Raw genomic sequence first — 24754 nt, 5'->3', positions numbered from 1 at the left:
TTCATTTCAATTTCAGATCAATTCTTAGAAGCTGTAGCTCCACATATTGCCTTGTGCTCTTTGTAATGAGCGACTTGGCACGTCCTCCCGCAATACATAACCGCTTTACACCTCCCGCACAACATTAACGGCACAGAAACCTTTTCGCAATTTGCGCATCGCGCCGGTGGCGATGACAAAGCCCTCTCCCTCCCGCTCTGCACCGCGGCTAACAAATGCTCGGCTCTCTTTCTCGCCAATCTCAACACTCGCTGTTCGCCTAAGCTAACGTGTGCTGCCGCCCATGAGTTTCCTCCTAAAGGATAGACGCTCTCCGCGAGATATTCTTGTAGCTTTTCCAGTTGACTCCCGAAGCTATCTAGAAGACTACCAATTGATTCTACCAAGAACTGCAAGACTTCCACTTCCTTCGAATTGCTGATTTTCTTATTTATATTGAGTTTCTGAAGCGCTATGGCAATGAGATCTGATTCATCCAATCGCTGAATACGGAGGTATTGAAGGATATTCTTCGGTAGAGGATTAGTAAGAGTAAGGGAGATGGTAGAGGTTGAATTAAGTCCGGCTGATGCCCAGAGCTTCTGCTTTTGCTCAAAAAAAGGCGCCATAGGGTGCGTTGAAAGAACGAGATCATAGCTATCGTTAGGGTTATCAGATATGACAAAGCCATAGAGACGTAAAAGGCGATTATTTGGAATAGACCCGTAGAATATAGAAATCTAGAAGAATAGTCTCTAGGTAAGCGTACAGGTTGGTACCACCAGGGAAAAAGATTAACATACCTGATCTCCGACTTCATAGTCCTTCCCCGCAAGGACAGAGAGGTTTCCAGATAAGGGATCGTAGGCATGACATTGCTTAACCTCAGGGGAGTGGTTTAGCATATCTGCAAAGGGTGCTAAAACTCGAAGCGCTTTTCCATTTGGAAGTACGAAATCCATCGCACGACTCCAGAAGGTGCAGAGCGCCCACTTGTACTAAGAAGAAGGGAAAGAAGGTTTAGTTGTGGGTTCGCAACATTAATCACACGCATAGTATAATACCTACATCTTCGATGGTGAATTGGTCGAGTGGGAAAAGATCTGGATGCAGTCCGAGCACTCGCATGAGTAATCCCCTGTAATCGTCCTTGATTCTTTGATTTACTTGCTTTGTGATGGTATAGAGTGAGGTTCCAGCGCAAACTTCTAACTCATCCTCCGCAAAGAAGATGCTTGAAGAGTACCTCGCGGGTAACGCCGCCACATGGCTTCGCGGGCCCTCGTATCCAGACTCACGCGATCGCACAAAGAGAAGATATACAGCCAAGGTGTCTTCGACTGATAAGGGCGGCTGTGTAGAGCGAAGGACTGGCCCAAGAATGGGATCGGCGTATGCATGTTCGACTGTCCAGAGGCTGTCACCTGGAATCGTGAGAATCCTTTCTCCTTGCTTAAAACGCCGCAGTGTTCTAGCACCGCGCCCGGTGACTGGGAAGTCGGCAAGTTCCAGGTCATCCAAGCCTGCCGCTCCGGATTCTTTCAGCCAGTTTTCCATGGGAATCAGATTAGAGAGAGTGTGAGTGAAGAGCCAGGATTAGGCATCAAGGTAGAAAACCCGTTTGACTTTAATCGCGTGACGTTAAGCATGGACCAGGTACGTCCATTTTCTGGGGGGCCACGACCAGTTCTAGGGCGTTCATCTCTCCTATCTTGAGCATCTATTGGAGCGGAGTCTTTGGAACGACGACCACGATAGTCAGCGAACGGGTGGCCAGAGAGACCGGAGCCCATTCGTCGCGAATGAGAAATAACTGTGTCGCATACTATACAGAGGCTAGTTAAGGCGGTAGCCATCTTGGGTTTCGGAGATAGCAGAAGAAGCAGCAGTGGAAGAAAAGGAGACGCCAGGAACGATCAAGCCACGTTTGGGCTTGAGGTGCCCGCTGGTGGAGAAGGGATCCGACCCCATTCAGCAGTTCTTGAATTTTTAAGGCATGTATCTAGACTAGGATTATCTTATCCATATATTCATTAACTCTGTCTGCACTGTCCATATAAAGTAAAGAATGCCAGATTGCGGAATACTTTGCAGTACATGACGCTTCTTTAAAATATAACAAATAAGCAAGTATTGATAATATAAGTAAATATCAAGTACCCATGGTCCATGCTTAAAATATTTCTAAGCATGTGAACAGGACGCCCATTTCGCTCCTACCTGTACTCTAGGCTACTCTGCAACTGTAAAATTGTGAAAATGCTTCAGCGTTAGCCTGCCAACAGCCCCAAAATTCATCTACGTGTATAGGTAGTAGGTATGATAGGCACTGTGCCTAATGTAAAACCTTGCCTAACGCGCCCTTGCGCCCAGTGGGTTAAGTACTACTTTTAGTATACAATGTAATAATGCGTAAGAGAGACCCGAGATCGGTGATGAATAATGAGAAAACAGTGCACCGGCTCCGTTTAATATTGCAGGTCAGACCAGGAAGAGGTTGGTGCCATGGTTAGCCCATGAGCCATATCTTCAAAAAGCGGAAGCATATGCCTCCAATCTTTTAGCCCTAGACATCTAAATATGGCAGACTTCGCTTATTAAAGAAGATTATACGCGAGCAGTTTAATTACGTAATTAGGTAAACTCTCCAAGTGAGAGCTGGTTGTCTGTGTGAGGTTCTCACCTTATTATAAGTCTAAAGAAAAGCTTAGGTTAGCGCTGTGAGTTGCATCCTTGAAAAACAGAAGCAAGTGCCTCTAATTTTTTAACTTAAGTCATCTGAATATAGCAGACTTTACTCATCCTAGAAGATTGTACGCGAGCTGACTTATTGACTCACAGGCATGAATTTGCTTATAGCCTCGTGTGATCTAGATGCTCTTGAAAGAATAAACAGCGATCAAACATAGAGGCATCTTCGAAGACGGGCTGACAAATCTGGGCAATTATTCTCAAATTCTTTTAAACGAATGTGAATTTTATCTAAATACTAGTACTCAACCCTGGAAAGCGCACCCCTCCTCTTCTGTATACTATCATAAACGATACCCACAGTCCTACCAGCCTCCGCCGATGTATCTCGCATGATGAGTAAATCGTCCAAAGTGCCCTTCATTTATTGCACTTAATAATCTACCGTAGCACGCCTGCCATTGACCGCCTTCTTGTATCTATGGTCCTCGGGAGAGTCCACGCCCCTCCCCTCGTTGATCCTGTAAAGGTCAACTGTGATTGCCTCGTCATCCAACGTCACAGACTATTTATAACAATGAGCAGGGTAATCTCTTTTCAAATAATGGAGACAAAATTTCTTACCTCGCCACGACTATTCACTACAACGTAGAACACTTCTGGCTCTTTGTTGGTTTTTTCCAATTCCTGATGCGACCAGACAGCCAGTGTGGCTGGAAGCTGGGCTTCGGAGTATATGCCTCTCTTTTTCTGTTCAATACAATTGCCGCAGTTGCTATTTTTAATGGCAGAACTGAAGTTAAAAACACTGGCGACGAAATTTCGAGATCCAAGGTCGTGGAAATCCTTGCCGTCCGGTTGACCGAAGAAGATGTTGATCTGAAAAGGGCTACCTTCCAACGCATATCTGAAACCTGTCAGCGTGGACATAATAAGCACGAGAATATCTATATAATAGTACTTGCCTATCATATTTAATGTTTAGATGGTAATCATCATCTATTTCTAAGCCTCCCGATGGTCCCCTCTTGTTTCCGTACAAGGTTGCAATGTCGTCTCTGATATCTTTTTCGTCTTTCTTCGTGATGGCGTAATCGTAGTTTAAATCAGTCCAATTTCTCACATCATCGGACACAAACAAGTTCCCATTCCTGTTGTGGAATGGCGTCAATTGGCTGTGGTGCACTCCTTCGCTATCTCCGTCAAACCAGCTACTATTATTCAGCTTTTGCCAGATAGCAGTAAGACGGTCGATATTACTGCGAATACTCTAGATAAGCGTATGAAATATTTACTGCATGTAGTAGACTAGAACTTACCAATGATGCAGCCAAAAAATTGGATCAAATGCGGCTACGGATACACTGGCCATGTGACCGCCACCCCAGAGCTTCAAACGGCTGGAAGCAGTAGGACGCCTGAACAAGAAGCCTCCTACCCAATTCTATGGAATATTAGCTATGCTATTTTCCCAAAAATGAATGTTACCCACTTACATGGATGTTGTTGTGGATAAACTCGAGATTCGTGTATCCCTTTTGCTCGCTTCCTTCCTTGTACTTGGTGCTCGAAAAGCTACTCCAGGATCCCCCAGATGTCTTGAGGAGCTGAAAGACCGCCTCCTGCAAGGTCCGGAAACCCTCCCAAACTGTCGGATCCCGGTTCCATGGATGCTCGTTCAGTGCTAGATTGGCCCTCAGCCAGTTTTGGCCACCATCGGCCCAGACGTCCTCGTTGTAGCCGTCTAAAAGGCCGTACCTGGTGGTGGATCGGCATTTGTGGAACTAGACTTGATATGAGGATCCATGCAGGACAAAATGAAGAGACTAAAACTTACGGGACCTTCTTCCCCCTGATCTCTAATTCCCAGGTCTCCCATGAGGCTTTCAGTCTGAAACTTGTATAATGGATTGGATTTTCTTTGCGTGGACACTGGGGAACCGAAAACGTTGATAGTAACCATGGGTATTGTTGCGATAATAGGCAAACGAATTTCGTTAGTACCGCGGGCGAACCGAGCAAAGTCCCAGTAGGGGAGACGCCATGTCTTAGCTTCCTTATGACATTCAGTTTGCCATTCAGTTGGCACTTTATCGTTAATGAATTCCGTCATAGCTTCATAGACCACTTGCTATATATTCAGTTAGAAGGCCTATAGCTTCTGATAACTAGTGTCTTCCTTAAAGATAAACCTACCTCGAATAAGGCCATATACACGCGATGCCATGTTGGAAAAGTGTAGTCATTATGCACACAGAAATTTTCATCCTTGGTTTGGTGATCGGAGGTTTGTCCGCCCCAACCGGACCAAGGAGCGCCATGGATACCAGCTAGACCGAAGTACGATAAGTCGTCAGTGGTGGAGCGATTTTGCATTATAATCAAGGCTTCCACAAACAACGTAAGTTGAATACGGTTACCGGAGGGCCCTGTCTGCTCGAGATACCAGTCATCGACATCTTGGCGGATGGGGGACTCTTCATTTGTATCTTTTGGAATACCTGTGATAAGATAGGTCATTGTGAACAATGCGCGTTGTTATTTGGCGTATATATGTTTGTATATGCTGTATTTTGATGATAAAATTAAAAATATTGGCAGCGGATATAATTACTTAAATACTTCAAGTTTAAAATCTTTTGGGTATAGGGCCTCTGAGCTTGAATGGAGTTGTAGTAGGAGCAACCGGGCACGTAGGAGAGATGCCCCCTCCCGGTGAGGATCCTAGACTATAATTTCTCTGTATAGCTAAAATCATTATCCCAATAATATGCAACGCTTAGATAAATAGGGACGAAGGAGGAGAAATTGATGTCAATAGGCCCACACTTTTGAACATTGTAAGCCAAACACGTGTGCACTCTGTTATAATTGATATGTGATATTAATAGAAAGGATTTAAAAAAAACTGATAAGTCAAATTATACTCCTACATTGAGCATATATTGAAAGCTATGATGCAAGTAGATATATCAATCATATGTGTTGTCAGAAGAGATGGAAGCATATGTGTGGCTGGTGAAGCGAAGGCCACTCGTTTTCATTGGTGCTGAATTTGGTATCAAATAGATGCATTCTATTTAGATATCCTATTTTTTCACAAAGGATATAATGTCGCCAAAGCCTGGAACGACTTCTTCGTGTTTGCAGTTTCATATGGAGCCAGTTTCTTTAAGAGATAGGTGGCTCATGACCACAGCTACAGTACTACTGGTATAATAAGTGCCCAAAAGCTGCAATAGTGATTGAATACATGTATTTGTGCCTAATACCCCGCTATATTTGTATGCAGTTTACTATATGCATATTCCTAGCTAATCAAAACGTCTCTTGGTGTGAAAATGAGCCCTGACACCACCTCGAGATGTAAATATCAGCTGCAGCGTAGCATTAAGAGGCAATATTGCGGTTTTTAAAAATAATTTACCCCGCATTATAATACGTCCTTGCAGTTTTTCTCTATTAAGCTCCTAGCCAATCAAGACGCACTTCGGTGTGAAAATGTGCGTTAATGCCCAAGACACTAGATATCCAGTAAAGCCAAGCCACTTATTCTTTCTGAGATATATTGGCATCAATCAAATCATGAGTGAACACGTAACTCTCATATTCAGGTGGCTGCATACATGCGTGGTGCTTTTGTATGACCATTAGGCACGTTGGTAGAGGGACACTGCTGTTGTGGGCGCATGGATGACGCATTCCTGATAGCAGCAGAGTCCAGACCATTGAACTGCAAGAAAGGGCCAATGGAATATCCTGCTGTGAGGTCATGAGGCGGCTCTCATCATTCACAGTATGGCTATTTTGTCATTTTAATTAGGTTGTATGAAAGCAGTCCAATAGTTACTAGTTGATAGTTTGATTCGCACAAAGCTCTCGTAGGTCTAACTCTTCATAGGCTATTGCCAGGCAGTTGTTTGGCAGAGATTTCTGGCAAATTCTAAAATATAAATATATGCCTTGGGAAGCCTATAAATATTGGTATTAAACACAACTGATTTTGACTACTATTGGAAACCAGAAAGAATTTGTTGCAACTCTTTAATTTTATTATAACAAAATGCCGAATAAATGGGCTCTCCTTATTGGGGTGGATTTCTACTTCCAGGGCAGCCAAAGAGATATACATTTCAAGAATCTGAAGGGCTGCGTCCGCGATGTTTCCCGAATTGAAGAGCACTTGGAGAGCATAGGCGGGTTTAATATTGAGAAACTTACCGCTTCTTCGGGTGTTAACGACGAGGGTCCATTGGAGACAAACCCAGACACTTGGCCAACATACGATAATATCAAAGCAAAGATCGACTACATCAGCAGTCGGGTCGCCCCAGGGGACTTTGTTCATATTCACTATTCAGGTCATGGAATCCTACGCCATAGACTCAAGGATCTAGCACATCTGGATGGTGGCGACGCTATATCTGGTACAGCTCTGGTACCTACCGATGTGAAAATTGGCGGTGCCTACCTCTCTGGTTATCAACTCGGAGTCTGGGTACGTAGACTAGTCGAAAATCATAAGGTCCGTGTCAGCATAACCCTGGATAGCTGCTATTCAGGCAAGGGACTTCGAGAAGAGAACGACCCCAACTTTGCGCTGCGAACTTCAGAAGACAGTGAATTTGACGATTCATGGCTTGAAAGCGACGAAAAAGGGAACAACGAGATTCTGGACACCGACATCGAGCTTGATAATGACACGGATTCAGATGAGAGGAACGCCACAGTGAAAAAGTCTTGGCTTTCGAGCTCAGAGGGATGCACGGTCTTGACGGCGTGCCAAATAGGCGAGACCGCGGGGGAGTATAAATTCGTCGGTCAACCGGGGAAAAGCGGCATTTTAACTCATTGGATGCTGGACACAATCAGTCGTTGGCCCCGTACTCGGATCCTTACATACACGCAGGTTGTGCATCATGTTAAGACGAGTATTACGACAGAGATGACGGATAGGACGCAGACTCCAACCCTACACGGCGATAGTTTCTACGAATTTTTTGGTAATCAACGGCTCATCCAACTTCCGATGTGCTCAGTCCGCTCGCTAGAGCAGCCTGGATCTCAACAGATGCTGTATTCCATCGATATTGGCACCGCACAGGGTGTGGCTGCGGGTGCTATCTACTCCGTATTGCCAATCCACCCGAAGGAAAACAAAGATCTTAAAAGCAGAGATCTTCAAAGCAGAGATCTTCAAAACAGAGATCTTAAGATACGCGTTTGTAAAGCCTCCATATTCCACTCTGAGGCCACTCTCATACACGCGGACCGGGCATCGCAAAAAATAGCCATTGGGACAGGCAGTTTGGCCGTTCGCGATACCTGGGCGCTCCCATCGGGTCGACCACTTAATAACTTTACAGCTTCTCTCAACTATGATACTAATAGTTTTGAGATCAAAGACGCCCAACATGAACGGGTTGCCCGAGTACCAGCAATATCCGTTCTTGACGACCGCGCAGGTGTCAAAATTGCATACATGTTAAAGCATCTTGAACGATTCAGCGCCGTGGCAGACTTCAGCTATGGCGAACCGCCAAACCTTCTTGACCCTCAAAGTTACACGTTCGAGCTTCTTGATGATCAAGGCACGGCCCTTATCCCGCTGGGAAATGAATATGAAGTTAGCAACGGCCAGGACTTGACAATCCGCTTTGTAAACAATGATACTACTGCCAAGAACGTCCACGTCGCCATTTTCCTATTCAGCGCTACATGGGGCATCCAAAGATGCTACCCAGAAGATGGGCAGTCGACAATTCAGGCAATGCCTGACGACAAAGCATTGGCCTGTGATATTAGGATGTCTATCCCTCGAGCAGTCCACGACACAGACCCGCCTGATATTCGGGACCGCTTCAGGGCGTACATCTACCGTGGTGATCAACCACCCTCGTGGGACGAACTGCTCCTGCCCGACATCCCTGCCCATGCCGGTTCTGTCCCAGAGGTGCTCGTAGTAGAGCCACTGCCTGAGGAGGAAGATGAGGAAGATGGGTCTCGGAACATCAAGAAGCCTAGCCGCGGTACGAAGCCCCGCGAACAAAATGAGAAGGAGGAATCATGGCAAGTGAAGGATTTTTGGGTCCATACGACTCCATAGTCATGGGTAGCTCTCGGAATTTAGCCATCAAGGAGGTGAGCTGAGCACTCAATGCTGATTAGGGTACATTTTCTTAAGGAGAACTCTGCTATTCGTGTCATTTAAAGTAACTATATGAGTCGTTCCTTGATACAGTCGCTTCCATATATAGTTGAATCATTGATATTCCCGTTGCCGAGTTTCACCAGTACTTAGGGCGCGCGCTTCCTTGAGAAATGTGATCGAGATACATGCCATGGGCTTGACTTGCGATGGATTGGTATACATGTATCTAGCTCTTCGTTGAATGGAGCAAATAAACCTAAAAAGAACACTGATTCGCAAAAGCGGGGCACCGTTTTTGAGATCAACGTTCTTGATGGTACTAACATGCAAAGATAAATCGTATGACCATTATCGAAGTTATTTGGCATCCAAGCTATTTTTGCTTCCTGGCAGTGATAGAGGTGCATTCATGCTATGCTTATACTGTAAGTACTTATGTCACCCACTCGCATGCTGAGCCGAGCGTAGACGTAATGGACAGATATATTATCAGTCACTCGCTCTCTCCCAAGCCATCAATGCCAAGGAGGCCGATTCGTACAGCCGCTCCGTCGCCCCCCGGTGCAGAATCGATAACAAAAACATCGCAGTTCCCATCGTCATCGGCACCGGAGATACAGGCCTCAAAGTATTCTTCGCCATCCTCGCTGTCATCCTCGCCTCGGGCGCCAGAAAAGGATTCCCACATAGTCTTCAGATCAAGCGTAGCTGCGACGACACCCTTGCGACTTGTAATCTTAATCTTGCGGTAAGCGATAGCGTAGATCCTCTCACCCAAGATAGTGGCCTGGCCCTGGATCTCACGCCTTGTCTTGTGCGCAGCGCTGGCTTTGATATCAGCCATGCCACTCGGGTCTCCCTGCGCGGTGCTTATGGGCGCCGTTATGCCACCGCTCAGGTTGCCGGACGTGTGTTTTGCGCGACTGAGTTTGGCGCTGACAAAAGTTCGGTAGCCAACTACAAAGCGCGGTGCCAGCTTCCTCTGCTTCCACTGCTCGAGCCACTGCTTCACCTGCTCACCGTGCAGCTCACTTGCTAAGATATCCGTGAATAGGTCATTTGGGCTATTGAGCGTGTAGATACTGCCGCTCTCAGCCTCCATTCGGAACGTGCTGTCCTCCTCTCGTCGTACTAGGAGATGCGCGAATTTGGTTGCTAGGATCTCTAGAAGACTCTCCGAAGACCTTGTGACAAGCCCTGTCAAGTTGGTATCTGTTTGCACCGAATACTCTGACTGTGAGACTGTATACGGTCGCTTGTTATCAGCGTACGGCTGACTGATATCGGGCACGAAGCTGGCCAGTGGGACTTGGCTCAGCAAGAGTGGTGCGCTAGTTAGGATGAAAGTCGACGCCATACTTATGTTGGCATGGGCTATGATAGATTCCTGTCCGGCGTGCCGATCTTAGATCTGCTTATTTGATGTTACTATGAGTCCGCAGGAACGGAGCTTCCTATTAAATGGAATTTCATCGCTCTGAAAAACAGGTGTGGCGAACGCTGGTCGCCACGTGTATGAATTACATGCACAGTACTCAATTAACTAGTATGCCGCCTAATGAGACCCAATATGCAGCTCTCATGCATAGGTGTCTAATAGGCCTTGGGCTTCCCTTAAAAGTATTGTGCAGGATTATTTCGGCTGATGACGTGGCACCCAAATACTTCCATAGCTTTGACTGGGTAATGACCGACGAATGCTTTAGGGTTATCGTTAGGCATCTGCATGAGCAACACTCGCAAAGTTGGGCAAGTTTCGGCTGACAAATATGTCCATGTGTATAGCGAAAATGTGAACATGTCTTAGAGGTCATTTATACTAGACAGGCCACTCATAGACCACTCGCAGAGCAATCAAAGTGGCAATTACATGTAATCATCCTGACAAATATTATCTGCAGATATGGAAGAATTCACGGTCGGCCATGATATGCTGGAGCTACTAAACAGCATGGATACTGAAGAATTGCGTGAATTCGCAGTGCTACAGGAAGATTCCAGTAGCAACACGTCCATGGAGCTCCTAGTCTGCATTCGATACCTCATCTACCAAAAGGAGCCATCAACGGAAAATCTTGACCAAGCAGTGCGCCAGGGTGAAGCATGGGTGATATCCACGGCTCCAAGTGACGCAGACTTGGCGAAGAAATTTAAAATCGTCGGTAAAATACTGCATGCTCGACTTCAATTTTGCACATCTCGGGAGGTTAAAGAGGGTACTAGTCATTTGTACGTTCTTGACACCTTTACCCATTATATCCGGTGATATATGAACTGGAGCAACAATTTTATATATCATCAAGAGACCACCCCTGGTCTACTCCAAGTGCTTAATATTCGGATCTGCTGACTTATCTTATAGATTTCAGCAAATGGGTACCGCCCTTAGACTTGCTCAAGGGCATGGGCCTGGTTCTATTGAAGACCTCACTCGGGCAATTTCAATAATGGAACAGACAATACGACAAATGCCACATCATCTTCCAGATCGATTCAAGATGTTGCTAAATTTTTCATGCATGCTGGCCTCCCGATATGACAAAACTGGGAACGTCACTGATCTCATATACGGAATCCATGTATCTGATACGGCTCTAGCCACTATCCCGCTCAATCATCAGTCTAGATTGAGCTTACTGAGTATATATGGTACGCTTCTAGGCCGTCGGTATGAGCGCATGGGAGATCTTGAAGATCTTAACCAGTCAGTGAGGATCACCGGCATGGCAGTAGAGGCGACAAATACTCTTGACGAAACTGTACATCCGTCCCGATGCCACTTTCTAAACAATTATGGAATGTGGCTTGGTAGGCGCTTTGAGAGACTTGGAAACACTCGGGATCTTGACGAGGCTATTCAAGTTACAAACGAAGCCAAAGAAGCCACTTCTCATACGGACCTGGAACGAGCTGGTCGGTTGAGTAACCTTGGCCACTGGCTTGCTGAGCGTTTCGAGCGATTTGGAGCTACTGAGGACCTTGATTGGGCTGCCAGTATTTCAGAGGAAGCCGTTAGGGCGGCACCCCCAGGTCACATTCATCGAGCTTCTGCGTTGAATAATTGTGGAGGAACGCTTCTGGTACGTTTTAATAGAACGCATCATGTGCGGGACATTGACCGTGCTATTGAAATGTTCACTATTGCTGCCGAGATCACTCCTTACAACCATCAAGATAGGGCAAGGCAGTTGAGTATGCTTGCTTGCTGCCTTGGTTACCGATCCCAGTTTTTCAAGGGAAAGTCGGATGAAGATATCAACAGAGCTGTTAAGATTGCGTATGAAGCATTAGAAGTCACTGGGTCTGGTGATCCAGAGAGGGCACTCTGGAAACGTGGACTTGCCGATTTACTTTATCAGAGATTTGAGAAGATGCCATTGATACTGGTAGAAGATCTCAACCTAGCAATCGACTTTGCAAAGGAGTCTATGACTGAAACTATCTCAGGTACCTTGGAGCGAGCAATGACTCTGAAAAGTCTTACAACTTTTCTAGTAGTGCGAAATTTGTCTGAAGGACCAATCCATGGATTTGATGAAATTATTCTCTACCTTAAGGAAGGATGGAATTGTCGCGATGCTCCTCCAGGTCTTCGAATTTATTTGGCTCGACAAACTGCCTATTTTTTGAATCTTCAGTCAAAATGGGAGGAGTCTATCGAGATACTCCAAAAAGCTGTTGAACTCCTCCCTGCGCTCAGCGCACGATCCTTGCAGCATACCGATAAAGAGTTTTACATTGCAAATTTTGCAGGGTTGGCTTCCATGGCTGCGGCTACTGCTCTGAATGCAGGCAAGACAGCCGTTGAAGCTTTGACGCTTCTTGAGCTTGGCCGGGGCATCATCAGTGGTATGATGTTGCTGATGCATGCAGAAGTGTCTGATCTTAAAGAGCAGCACCCAGATTTGGCAGAACAGTTTTTTCTGATTCGTGAGAAACTCAATCTGCCCGTTGACTGGACACCTCTATCTAGCCTCAGAGCTGGAATGGATCCCAATAGAGATCAAGCAAGGTTTCGCCGTGAAGCCGAGAGTGATTTCACTGAGCTCATACAAAATATTCGCCAACAAGAAGAGGGCTTTGAAAATTTTCTCTGTGCGCCCACCTCAATTGAAATGATGGCTGCGGCGGAGGCTGGTCCAGTTGTCGTTATCAACGTTGCTGGATATCGATGTGACGCATTGTTAATCATGCCACATGAGATCCAAGTGTTGCCACTGCCGGCTTTGACGGTAGATGATATTGAAAAAAAGACTCGTCTACTAAGAAGATCTGGCCCGGACTCGAAACTTCTAGAATGGCTGTGGGATGTTTTGGCGGAGCCCGTGCTTGGGGCGCTAGGATTCACGCAGCCTCCATCTGGAGATTGCTGGCCTCATATCTGGTGGATTCTCACTGGTAAACTAAGCCAATTGCCGGTTCATGCAGCGGGAAAGCATGATCAAGGACTCGCCAGTTGCGTCATGGGTAGAGTCGTCTCATCGTACAGTCTCTCTATCAAGTCTCTCATATATGGACGTCGACGCAAGCTACAACAGTCTACACAAACTACTTCTGGGACAGCACTTCTGGTTTCTATGCCAAAAACAGCTGGCCAGACGTCTTTATCGTTTGCTCTTGAAGAGTTAGATAAGCTGGAAAGCCTCTGTCCTTCTTTACAGCTGAAACCTGTTAAACCTCCACGTCGCCGTCGGTGTGTCTTGGGACAAATGAGCGCCTGTCAAATATTTCACTTTGCCGGTCATGGAAAATCAGATCCATATGAGCCTTCGAAAAGCTGCTTACTACTGGATGACTGGAAAACTGAGCCTTTAACAGTGGGAGACCTCCGGAACCACAAATTACACGAGAACATGCCATTCCTTGCGTATCTTTCTGCGTGCCATACAGGAGCGAATAACGTAGATAGTCTTGTTGATGAAGGGATACATCTTGTCGGTGCCTTCCAGCTTGCTGGTTTCCGTCATGCTGTGGGAACACTCTGGGAGGTGTCTGATAGGCACTGTGTTAATATGGCGGAGGTTTTATACAAAACGATCGTGGAGAAAGGTATGAACGATGAAGCAGTATCTCTGGGGGTGCATCGAGGCGCTTTAGTGCTTCGAGATATATGCATGGGTGTGGGACGATCAAAATTCCAAAAACATGGTACTCCAGGAATTGAACAGAGCGAGATCTCTTCGGAAGCAAGAGTGAAATCAACACGCGAAATAAGCTCTCAAATTCAATCAGCTGAAAGCAAAATGGAGAATCAGAGCACAGTGCGGCATTGTGGCGATGGTCAACTATTGAGCCATGAACAAACTCTGTCGACGTGTGATGAGGACTCTATAGAGTCAAGCATCAATGATAAAAGGGAGCATCCAAGGGGAAAGCATGAAGATGTTATAACTGAAGAGAGTGACCGAAATATTATACGCCGCCCTAGAAAGGAGCCAAGACGGAACTTCAGCTGGGTTCCTTATGTTCATCTAGGGGTGTAGTGGAACCATCATTGAAATCACATACACCGACAAGTATAGCCTTGAGTGCAATAAGCTGTCCTGATTAGAATGGCGGAGGTCATATTAGTAGAATTATAACTTTCCAGGCAATCCTGCGAATCTATATGATTGATAATACCTAGTCGAAGGGTATGGGTCCGAACCTATGCCGTTATAGGTGATGTGAAATGCTTATCTGCATGTTCACTAAACGATGCAACAGCTCCGTTTAATATTGCCAGCAGAGGTTACCGCCATGAGCAACATCTCTAAAAAACGGGAGCAAGTGCCTCCAACCTTTCTAATCATAGTCATCCAAATATGGTAGACTTTGCTCATCCCAACAGGTCGTACGCGAGCGTCTCTTGTTTTAGAGGCTCATCCGGCATTTAGCTATTAAAGCCCTTGCCACTCCATAACGACATCTGCACCCTATTTTCCTAGCAGCAAGAATTCCCCATTAACAAAGAGAGCCGCTCTTCACTTAAAGCCGCTGCTAAGCCTAAGCCCCAAATTTGCAACTTAAATATCACAGGCTCTGGCTCAGATCCTAGGTTTACAGCTTACACCACACAGAACCAGCATGTGGACGAGCATAATCTCCATTTTACGAAGGAGCGTGCCAGAGAAGACGGGAATACTGACAAGGGTGGTACTCGTCACTAGCACCAGCTAGCAGATGCCATGCTCCAAGCAAGCTATGGAGCTGACTTTGGCGATGATTTTGAACTAGGATGGGATGAGGGTAGAGAAACCCTGAAAGAAAACCTTAGGAACCTTTTATTATAGCTCTGTAGCTAATATCCGAGCCATATCAAGAATCACAGGGTTTAAGTGCAGTTTAGAAGAGAACTCTTGCAAAGTTCTAATTAGGCGTTCGCCCTGGCTACGCCTGCAATGTTTTCATAGGTTCGGCGGGATACTCGGGACCGTACTCAACTGGCGAAGCTATCCGACTCTGTCGGATTCTTTCTCTAGACCTCAAAATCTTTAATGTCGGCACGAAGTCAACAAGAGATACTATACACTGCTAGAGGTAGGGTTTTCTCGGTGGCTGCATACAGTAACTCTCTGGAGGATGCAGTGCGTACTAGGGCGGGGATTCGACAAGCTTTCGAGAGACGCATTTCCAAACCGACATTGCAAGCCAGTATGCTATCTTCCAAATGTGATAAAAAAAAACATGTATCATTGCTGATTTAGGTGAGTAATTGCATGGCTAAACATTGATTCTTTTCGAGAATCCCTACCTAATGTATTGCTTGAACCAAGGCCCTTCATGCCGAGGCTCATCTTTAATCTACATGTGAGGGATGCTAGGCTATCACAGTTGGCTTAATAAGAATCCATGCTTTGCCCACAGAGTTCGTCAGAATTCGACCTCGAACCTTTGCGAACCATTCACAGTAGCTAGTATATAAACACAGTCATTTCCATTAGATAGTCTACTTAGTTACTCAGCTTTCAATACAACTTGGTTACCACAATCTACCTGTGCATTACTAGATGTAACACCCAAACATAATACTTCCGCTGCTGCTCAGTCTAACGCCTCGACCGTTCTGCCAACATAAACCTATTGCGACCTGGTTTATCCTTTGGAACCGATCAGACAGGTACAGTATAAATATCTCAATCAAAAGCTTGCATAGCTTTCCAGCTAGTGTAAGGTCTTTGTACAATCATCTCCTTAACTGTAGGCAAGGTCGAGCGACCCTCGCCAAATTTGATACTTGACTTCATGACCTCGCGCCATCTCCTGCCAGGAGCAATTTTGCCTGAGATTGTGTTAGGCAGTAGGTTGTCACTATTGATTGGAACCAGAGCCGGTCGCCCTAAAATGGCCTCCATCGCTTGTTGGGCAAATGAAACTGCCTCCTTGGCATCTGATGGAACTCCGGTCTCATCTAGTGCCCGTATCTTGGTATCCGGAAGCTGCTCCCTAAGATATTTGATGATGCTCGGGTTCCGAGCACCACCGCCGCACATATACACCTCTGCAATCTTATCCACGCTAATGCCAAAGCGAGGGAAGAATGTGCGGTATTGCTTGATGATATTCTGCGCCGTGATCCGAGTAATGGTTGCTAGTGTATCGTACTTATTGCACCCAGCAGCAAGACATTCATCAATGATTTCTTGGCCTTCGTTGTCGCCAAATGTCTCCCGTCCGGTGGTCTTGGGAGGGACGTGGTTGCAGTACATGTTTGTGCTCAGAAACTTGTCGACAATGTCCTGGCGCACGTTACCTCTGGAGCTCCATTCGCCGTCCTTGTCGTATTCCATCTCGCCGTTTGTGAAATATCTCATGGCGTTGTCAATGAACATGTTGCCCGGACCGCAGTCCCTATAGATGTTAGTCGCCCCGTTAGAGCGCTATGCAAAGGATTGCTCACCAGTCGACCATTGAGTCAACTCCACCCTCGGAATCAGGAGGGATGACACAGAGATTAGCAATTCCGCCAATGTTCTGACAGACACGCCACTTGGTCGGGTGATGAAGCAGAAGACCGTCAATCAGAGCAACCAATGGGGCACCCTGTCTGCCCACTGCTTGCTCTGCCATTCGGAAGTCTGTCACAGTTGTGATTCCAGTGATGGCACTGATGACTGTGCCCTCTCCAAGGCAGAATGCAGAACGTGTCTCCCCTTCTTCTGGCATGGACAGAAGCCAAATGGTCTGCCCATGTGACCCAATAAGATCAATACTGTCCATCTGTATTTCGTGTTTATCACAAAACTGTCTGACGGCGTTACCAAACATTTCTCCAAGTTGTACATTAAGTTGTGACATTTTTGAGGGAGTTGTCTTGGTCTCGCGAAGCATTGTGAGAACGGGTTTCTTGATCCATTGGGGTACGGGGATCTCATCATACTAATTATTTGGTCAGTACCAGGACGGGAAGATGTCGCAAAGTGCAACAAACTTTAATGAGCTCCATGTGTAGAGCGTCATCCGGAGTCTGTTGGTAATATCGAACCAGTGCACAGTCAATGCCGTCCATGGCAGTGCCACTGTTCATTCCCAGGACTGTCAAATCAAGCGCACCAGTATTAGATGACCGATGATGGCCATTTCCGTTGTAAGAATTGCTATGGGATTCATGTGGTTGACCGTTGGTAACGGAGCGGTTGCCATTTTGCTGGGTTTGGGAGATTGTCATGGTGGGATGATAGGTTATGTTCAGTATGTTCAAGAAGATCGCTGAACAGTCTTGGGACACTGGTCACGGACTTCGAATGTGCATTTAATATAACTTGATGGGCGATTCAGGCTTCGACACCGCCTTAATGCGAACCGCGGTAAAGATTCCTTGTTTGGAACTTCGTGACGACGGGATAATTCAATTTTGGCACTACTTGCCAAGTGCAATCTCGATAGAGCGCACTTCTCGGTGGAGAGTCGTGATTCGTCAGTTCTTGCCACTTATTTGATCACTGTCGAGTCGAAGTGCCCTTTTTGGTAAGTCGTCTCGACGGTGGATACGTGAACTCGAGGCGCAAACCTTGATTATCTCCGAGTTGTTTCCGCCGGCTAAGTTTGACCATGATCCGAGTTGTCGGAAAGTTACCAAGGCGATTGACGAATAAAAGACCTCAGAACGGGCAACACGAGCAGCCCGGAAACAATTCATCTTCATCGCACAGACGTTGAAGTTTTACCCTGTTACTTGACAATAAGGGACATTTAACAAAAAAAAGTATGGGTACAGAAATAGCAATCGTGCCGGCTGTATGGACGTCCGACCGAGGCACCATGGCCCAGGAAACGGCCAAGTCTCGCTGGCCTACGCTTGTGCAGGGCATGATCGATGATGTCTGTATTACCGGCGCAGAACTACGTCCATCCCTCGCGTTGGAAGAAATCAAGTCGATACAGAAAAGGCTCCAAAGACTCAGAGAGGAGATTATCAGTGACGATAAGCTACGGTGAGTGCTGCGCATGAGATTGTCTTGTGGGTATGTGACTGAACAAAACTCAGTCACCTCGAAGATGACGGTTCGGCAGATATTGCGGACTACAATCGGCTGCTCCTTAATTTGGGCAAGCTGACCTGGCTCAACTGTCCATGGTTGTATGGTGAATGCTACCTGTATAGGTCAGTCTTGGTATTGTTGTGTGACGCCAAACGGTGCTGACTTTGTGCAGGCGGGTGCAGCTGTTGTTTTCCACATCCTCTTCCTGGAAAGAGTACGATGTGTTTAAGCGCCAAAAGGATTCTACCCTTGTCAAGTCGCAGAAGGCCGTCCAGGAGCTTGCGAGCAGGTTCACTCAAGTCATTGCAAATCCGGCACTGCCAGTCAAAAGCTTGGACCACGAGCTGGGGAGACATGTCTTTGTTGAATTGACCGAGTTGGCTTTATGGGGAAACGCAACAGACTTGTCTCTTCTGACCAACCTCAGTCTAGAGGAAATTCAGGCGTTACAAGGAAGGGCAGCGATTGAGAAGAGCCAGCGGAACATTATCGACAATGATATACTTGATGTGTGGAATTATCTGCGAAAGACGCAGTTGACTAAAGCGAAGCGAAATATCGACATCGTTCTGGACAATGCTGGGTTTGAGCTATTCGCAGACATTCTTTACACGGCATACCTCCTCGAATCAGGACTTGGAACGAGCATCACTCTCCACGCGAAATGTTTTCCCTGGTTTGTCAGTGATGCATTACCCAACGATATAGACTTCCTTCTTGAATATTTGCAGTCTATAGGCTTAAGTCCTTTGGCCACTCAGATCAAGGGATATCTTGAGCTCGGCTTGATACGTGTTGAGGTTAATCCGTTTTGGACAACGCCTTATTCATTTCATGAGATGATCGCTGAAGCACCTGAGCTATTTCAACGTTTGCAAGACAGTTATTTGACTATATGGAAAGGAGACTTGAACTATCGAAAGTTGACCAGAGACGGTCTCTGGCCACATACAACGGCTTTCAAGTCTTCGCTTGGTCCTCTTGGTCAAGGAAGTGGCGTCAAGATTCTCGCCTTGAGAACAAACAAGTCCGATACTTGTGTTGGGATTGAGAGTGAGGAAAAGGTCAAGATTCTTAACCGGGAGGCACCGGGGATGGCATGGGTCAGGAATGGAAAATATGCCGTGATATCATTCAGCGACGGTAGTTGAGACCAATAAAATACTACTAGCATCTTGACCACTCATCTCGCAAAGCATCGATTATCCAGGCTGTTGGCCAGGCATGCGATGCCTCGAGATCCTCGAGCATGCTTATTAGACTTGTTTGCTCTCGCTCATCTGTCATCAAGGGACCCCCTTTTGGAAGTTAGACAATGCTGAATCTGGACAAGATGATACGACCCACAAATAAATGTAGAGTGACATAATGTGATGAGGGACGGCACAGTTCCTGGCGAGCTTTTACACACTCCACACAGGGCTCGGGCGTGCTCCATGATAGACTCCTGAGATGATGTCAATCGAAGTAAGTTACTCCGTATGCCGTGAACTCACATCAGATTCCGGTACGACCCGTTGAATACTCCGAATGGCAAATCGCGGAGATGGACAGTAGACCTTTAAAAGCATCCTAGCCAGGTGATAAAACCCAAATGCCATTACTGATAACCATTAGGTCTCAGAATTACCGCAGAATGTTTCAAATATCTGTACCTACCATGCCAATCTGCTGTAAACCAGGTCTCTGGAAACGGGTTCGCCCCCGGCTCTGGTTCGCCAGACCATATTGGATCAAATGTACTCGGCTTCGTCTTGTTCCAGTTCTCAACGGCCTCAGACAGCTCATGCCACCTTTGCATCCTTGTTGATGATTCGGAGTACAAGACGCTTCCACGAAAACAGAAATGCACTACGGTAGCGCAAATCCATGTCATGGTATTTGCCCAGGCAGTCTCCGACTTGACGTCGACAGCTTGACCGTTGACGACGCGTGGGGGTGGTATCAACACCAACTCGAAATCCAAATTCGGTGGTTGTTGATTGACGCAGGCGTTGAAGAGGCATTGTCGCACATAGACCCAAAAGGCGGCTTGGGAGAGTGTAGGTGTCGAGGGGTCTACTTGTCGTCCTTGAGACGTCTTGAGCAGAGCACTCAACCCAGCTAGATGCCTCTCCTGATCACCGCCAATCACAGTGACTGAGGTAGGGTTAGACGAGGAAGGCTACCGCGCGATGGGACTTACCACTCAGCTGTTCGCATACCCGCAATATGACTATGGCGCAGAGGATGGTCTCGTCGTTGGCAATGGTCTCGGTACTCAGCAAGGGAATGAGCAGCCCTATGCACTTTTCTTGGAACTGATCAGCTGTATTGTTATGGCCTAAATGGCGAGCAGCATAAGAAATGACAGCATATAGAAGAATTGGTAAGCTCTTGGCAAGGGCAGTCACGTTAAGCGTGAACTGTCGTGATGCATCCGTGCAGTCTAGCCACCGAGCCAGGTGCGTGGAAAAGTGATGCAAATAGGAAGCTTCCCAGCGTGGAAGCGCAGAAAGGGTAGGGGTTATCCAATCTACGCTCATGGCAGAGTCATCACCGTACTGGCTTGGAGACTCATGCTGACAAAGGTCGGAGATGGAGAGAGCTCTAGGAGGTGACGTCAGGCTCGGGGGTTGGCACGAAATTGAATCTGGCTGTTGTATAGAGCCGAATGGGTATGAGAGCCCTTTCATTGATGGATTATCTCCTTCCGGCGGTGGTAGGGATTGTTCATTAGAGACCGGATAATCCATACGCCTCGGTTGGTATCGCTTAATCTTGAGCTGAGGGGATGAATCGTCCCAGCGGCACGGTCGTTGCTGCCTGAGACACTAGTTTCACCGGGATCCGTCATCTTCTTGATGTTTGGCAATTGGGATATGCTCAACATACCTGCCCGCAAGTCGACCTCGTCTCATCACCTGTGAAGTCAGTATGAAGGATTTCTCTCTCTCATTGGAGACGTACATTTGACGTGGCGTTCTCGGCACGTCAAGCTGTTCGATGTCAGCTATCTTTCTGGAGCACCAGCGCATCGGACTTACCAACCGTGACGAGATCGCAGCCGCCCCATTTTCACTCGGAGTGTTATTTTGATTCTTAGAGCAAGAAAACGAATTCTATACAGAGTTAAAAATATTCGAGACGAAGGATGCGGGGGAGCTGGACAACCCTGATTATTCTGAACTTACTACTACAACGGGCCCAACTTTACGCTAAATCGTTATAGTTTGCTCCTCTATTACGGACTATTTCCTGGCTATTCCATTTCCACGTCGCCACAAAACTGGAGCCCAGAACGTTTGAAAGTAACCTTTTTTGGCAATTCGAGACGATGTCAAAGCCTTTCACCAGTTCGCAAAAACTCCTCCAGGTGGCGCCGTGACTAAATCCCCATGGGGTATGGGGTTGAAGCAGGGTCATTCGCCTTCTCCGTGGAGAAGAAACAGATATAATGAGGGCATCTCGAACATCATGAAAACCCTCACAATCAGTGATACCTAGAAACAACCAATTTTATTTTTAACACAACTATCCTCCAATTCTGATTGATCGGCATAATGTGGAACCGCCAGGGCTGGAAGTCCATGTCGAGACAGCAGTTGTTGAGACTTGTTACAACTGCCTCCGCCGTTGCCATCTCCTACGAAGGCATCAGTCAGGGCGTCATGGGAGCTGTGACCGTTGCACCCGATTTTGGGCGGCGTATGGGATATACAAACGATGGAAACGAAGTTATCAAACCCACGCTGCAGGGCGGCATCGCCGCCATGTATTACAGGCACGTATCAAGTCCGTCTAAGAAGAAACAATGTCTAACATTATTGAAGTGGCTCTCTATTCGCAGCCTTTTGGGCTGGCAGCTTCTCTGACAACTACGGTCGGATCAAGGGCATGTGGATGGCCTGCTTCTGGTGCATGGCGGGGGTCATCCTGCAAGCCTCTGCCGTCAACCTCGCACACATGCTTTGCGCACGTTTCGTTGCCGGCATGGGTGTGGCATTCATACTTGTCATTGCGCCTATGTGGACTGCCGAGCTCTCTGCTGCATCACATAGAGGCAAACAAATCGCCCTCACATTCTTGGCTAATTTCTCTGGTATCGCCCTCGCCGCATGGATCGGCTTCGGCACGTCTTTTACTGAGGCAGGCGGTGGACAGTTTCGCTGGCGGTTCGAGTTCGCGATTCAGGTCATTCCCGTTATCGCCCTGGCCATACTGAGCCTTTTGGTCCCGGAATCCCCGCGATGGCTGGTCAAGGCTGGTAGACCTGATGAAGCATTGGAAATTATTGCAAAACTGCGCGGGAATGGTGACGCCGAACACCCCGACGCGCAGAAGGAATATCGAGAGATTGTGACCGTAGTAGAAGAGGAGTCTCAGTATGCCAAAACCAACTACTTCAAGATGTTCTTTGGTATCGGGTCTGGAGACATTCATCTTGGCCGCCGTATCCAGCTGGCTTTCTGGCTCCAGGTGCTCATGCAGTACGGTACTGGAATCGCCGCTGTCGTTATATAGTGAGTTTACTCTTCTTGAAGAAGAATGGTTTGCTGACTGCATTGTAGTTCTGGAACAATCTATCGCACAGCCGGCTTTGGTAATGTCAAGTCCGGCTGGCTGTCCGCTTTGCTGATGCTGGTTGGTATCCTCGGTACTGCCATCGCAGCCTTTACCATCGACAGGGTCGGCCGTCGACGTACCCTTTACTGGGGTGCCATAGCCCTCAGTATCACGCTGTTCATCATCGGCGGCCTATTCCGGGGAGCCATCGACAACCCTGACAAGGCTACCCAGTACGGCACGGCAGCTGCAGCCATGGTGTTTGTCTATCTCTTGATCTTCAGTTCTTCTTGGCTGTTGATACCTTTCATATATCCGACCGAGATCTTTCCCACCTGGCTCCGAGCCAAGGGGAACGCATTTGGTGTGGCCGGCTGGGCTATTGGCTATGGTGGAGGTTCTCTCTTGGTGCCTGTCATGTTTTCTGGCATTAACGAAAAGGTATGGACTTCTTAAAAACCCACAACTTTCTTATTTCTAACTTAGCTTGCAGACTTTCTACGTTTTTGGAGCGTGAGTAGCCTCTAATCCGTCCGACACCAGCCGCTGACCTTTTACTAGTGCCATGTTTGCATATATTCCCTTGGTATACTGCTTCCTTCCCGAAACTGCTGGCCGTACATTGGAAGAGATGGACTATCTGTTTGCCAGTAAGAGTGCGTTCACTTGGGACGAGGAGAAAGAATTTGCTAAGCGTACGGCTCTCTTGCATGAGAGATTGAACAAAGGGGACGGGAGCGACACGAGCGCACAGGAGAAGTCAATTGAATCGCATACGGAGGTAGTATAAGGAATCAAGTCGATTAGAGAACGTATAATCTGACTGCAGACGATTATTTCGTAGTTTCCACATTGATATAGGCAGCTAGTTGCCGTTAGTGATTCAAGGACAAAACATGGCTGCTGTAAGCACCAAAGGCCGATTGCATGTAAGTGAAGAGTGGACTAATGTATAAGCGAAATGATAGAGGCGCTGGTTGTGGTTTAAAGTGTCGCAGACAATGATATGGCGAACCAACGATCTGGAGACTCGAGGACACGGTGACGGCCAACTTGCGTACCTACAGTGGGGGGACAAAAGTGATGTCACACACCCATTATGACCAAACATCACCAAATTGCAAGCCTACTTTGAAGCTGCTTTTCTCAGCCAAATTAATGTTTATTAATAAGAATTTAAAGTGGCATGTTTTCTAAATAGCCATTTTAGAATATTAGGTTAGCTTAGAATTTTTGTGTACAGTTAGGAGCGAAATGGGCGTTCTGTTCATATACTCTAAAAAATTTTAAGCACGGACCATCAGTACCTCACACTCACATTACATCTTATTTTTTCTTTTCTAACATAGTATAGTATTTGAAATTAGGCCACATTCAAGTACTTAGCACCCTGTCCTTTCGGAACTATAGCTTTATATCTAGTACAGATAGTCCATATCTTCCCTTATATTTAAATATTGGTTAACCAGAATAAGTTCATTAACTATTAGTGCGCTTTATGCTACTATTATAGGCAATATAAAGTTTAGAAAAAATTTTGTATCACTTGCTTTACTACATCGAAGAAAGTTTCCCAGAGCATGTTTTGGCTTTGCAGCGCTATCATAATGTAAAATCTTCCCAATTTATATATTAAGCCAAAGCGCAAACCAAAGACTGCCACCCATTCCAAGCTCGTAGAGGACCATACCCGGCATCCCTACCGAGAAAAATCCCAATGCACCTATCGCACGGTTGAGTATGCTAAGTCCCATTATACCTCGATTATTCTCATAGGCGGCATAAAGAAACGTTGAGCCTAGGCTTGTACATAGGATGCTATAACAACATCAGTTCTCTGAAGATTAATGCAGCGTTCTGTCTATCCTTACCCCAATGTCGAGATTACTGATTTGGGTGTATTGTTCATCATAGAATGTTCAAGCGT

The 24754-nt window shown here is 46.6% G+C and overlaps 9 protein-coding genes across 9 annotated transcripts; 4 read left to right on the top strand and 5 right to left on the bottom strand.

Annotated features, from left to right (window-relative positions):
* Positions 1-105: 105 nt before the first annotated feature.
* Positions 106-1835, bottom strand: TGAM01_v203662 (set-domain histone methyltransferase-9; the record flags this gene model as incomplete). Its single annotated transcript, XM_024549258.1, has 5 exons — positions 106-259; positions 391-719; positions 783-977; positions 1048-1517; positions 1640-1835. 5 exons carry the CDS (start codon positions 1833-1835, stop codon positions 106-108), a joined length of 1344 nt encoding a protein of 447 aa, XP_024405963.1.
* Positions 1836-3103: 1268 nt separating this feature from the next.
* Positions 3104-5190, bottom strand: TGAM01_v203661 (hypothetical protein; the record flags this gene model as incomplete). Its single annotated transcript, XM_018806050.1, has 7 exons — positions 3104-3235; positions 3295-3577; positions 3711-3929; positions 3990-4114; positions 4167-4454; positions 4508-4801; positions 4867-5190. 7 exons carry the CDS (start codon positions 5188-5190, stop codon positions 3104-3106), a joined length of 1665 nt encoding a protein of 554 aa, XP_018660768.1.
* Positions 5191-6733: 1543 nt separating this feature from the next.
* On the top strand, positions 6734-8776 carry TGAM01_v203660 (caspase domain-containing protein; the record flags this gene model as incomplete). Its single annotated transcript, XM_018806051.1, has 1 exon — positions 6734-8776. One exon carries the CDS (start codon positions 6734-6736, stop codon positions 8774-8776), a length of 2043 nt encoding a protein of 680 aa, XP_018660769.1.
* A 538-nt stretch (positions 8777-9314) lies between these two features.
* TGAM01_v203659 (hypothetical protein) lies at positions 9315-10178 on the bottom strand (the record flags this gene model as incomplete). Its single annotated transcript, XM_018806052.2, has 1 exon — positions 9315-10178. One exon carries the CDS (start codon positions 10176-10178, stop codon positions 9315-9317), a length of 864 nt encoding a protein of 287 aa, XP_018660770.1.
* Positions 10179-10724: 546 nt separating this feature from the next.
* TGAM01_v203658 (hypothetical protein) lies at positions 10725-14970 on the top strand (the record flags this gene model as incomplete). Its single annotated transcript, XM_024549257.1, has 4 exons — positions 10725-10983; positions 11483-12268; positions 12320-13870; positions 14840-14970. 4 exons carry the CDS (start codon positions 10725-10727, stop codon positions 14968-14970), a joined length of 2727 nt encoding a protein of 908 aa, XP_024405962.1.
* Positions 14971-15936: 966 nt separating this feature from the next.
* On the bottom strand, positions 15937-17468 carry TGAM01_v203657 (anhydro-N-acetylmuramic acid kinase; the record flags this gene model as incomplete). The annotated part of the gene is made up of 4 exons (XM_018806054.1): positions 15937-16651; positions 16701-17020; positions 17084-17179; positions 17232-17468. 4 exons carry the CDS (start codon positions 17466-17468, stop codon positions 15937-15939), a joined length of 1368 nt encoding a protein of 455 aa, XP_018660772.1.
* Positions 17469-18061: 593 nt separating this feature from the next.
* TGAM01_v203656 (hypothetical protein) lies at positions 18062-19433 on the top strand (the record flags this gene model as incomplete). Its single annotated transcript, XM_018806055.1, has 3 exons — positions 18062-18234; positions 18288-18404; positions 18455-19433. The coding sequence occupies 3 exons, from the start codon at positions 18062-18064 to the stop codon at positions 19431-19433; spliced, it is 1269 nt and encodes a 422-aa protein (XP_018660773.1).
* A 16-nt stretch (positions 19434-19449) lies between these two features.
* Positions 19450-21337, bottom strand: TGAM01_v203655 (hypothetical protein; the record flags this gene model as incomplete). The annotated part of the gene is made up of 8 exons (XM_024549256.1): positions 19450-19580; positions 19630-19729; positions 19779-19885; positions 19942-20421; positions 20468-21095; positions 21157-21185; positions 21232-21260; positions 21309-21337. 8 exons carry the CDS (start codon positions 21335-21337, stop codon positions 19450-19452), a joined length of 1533 nt encoding a protein of 510 aa, XP_024405961.1.
* A 487-nt stretch (positions 21338-21824) lies between these two features.
* TGAM01_v203654 (hypothetical protein) lies at positions 21825-23617 on the top strand (the record flags this gene model as incomplete). The annotated part of the gene is made up of 5 exons (XM_018806057.2): positions 21825-22036; positions 22095-22784; positions 22833-23268; positions 23321-23340; positions 23389-23617. 5 exons carry the CDS (start codon positions 21825-21827, stop codon positions 23615-23617), a joined length of 1587 nt encoding a protein of 528 aa, XP_018660775.1.
* Between the last annotated feature and the right edge of the window lie 1137 nt (positions 23618-24754).

This window comes from Trichoderma gamsii (genome assembly GCF_001481775.2).
Source record: "Trichoderma gamsii strain T6085 chromosome Unknown Scaffold_10.2, whole genome shotgun sequence".
Classification (NCBI taxonomy): domain Eukaryota; kingdom Fungi; phylum Ascomycota; class Sordariomycetes; order Hypocreales; family Hypocreaceae; genus Trichoderma; species Trichoderma gamsii.
This window is presented reverse-complemented; position numbering and strand designations above follow the sequence as displayed.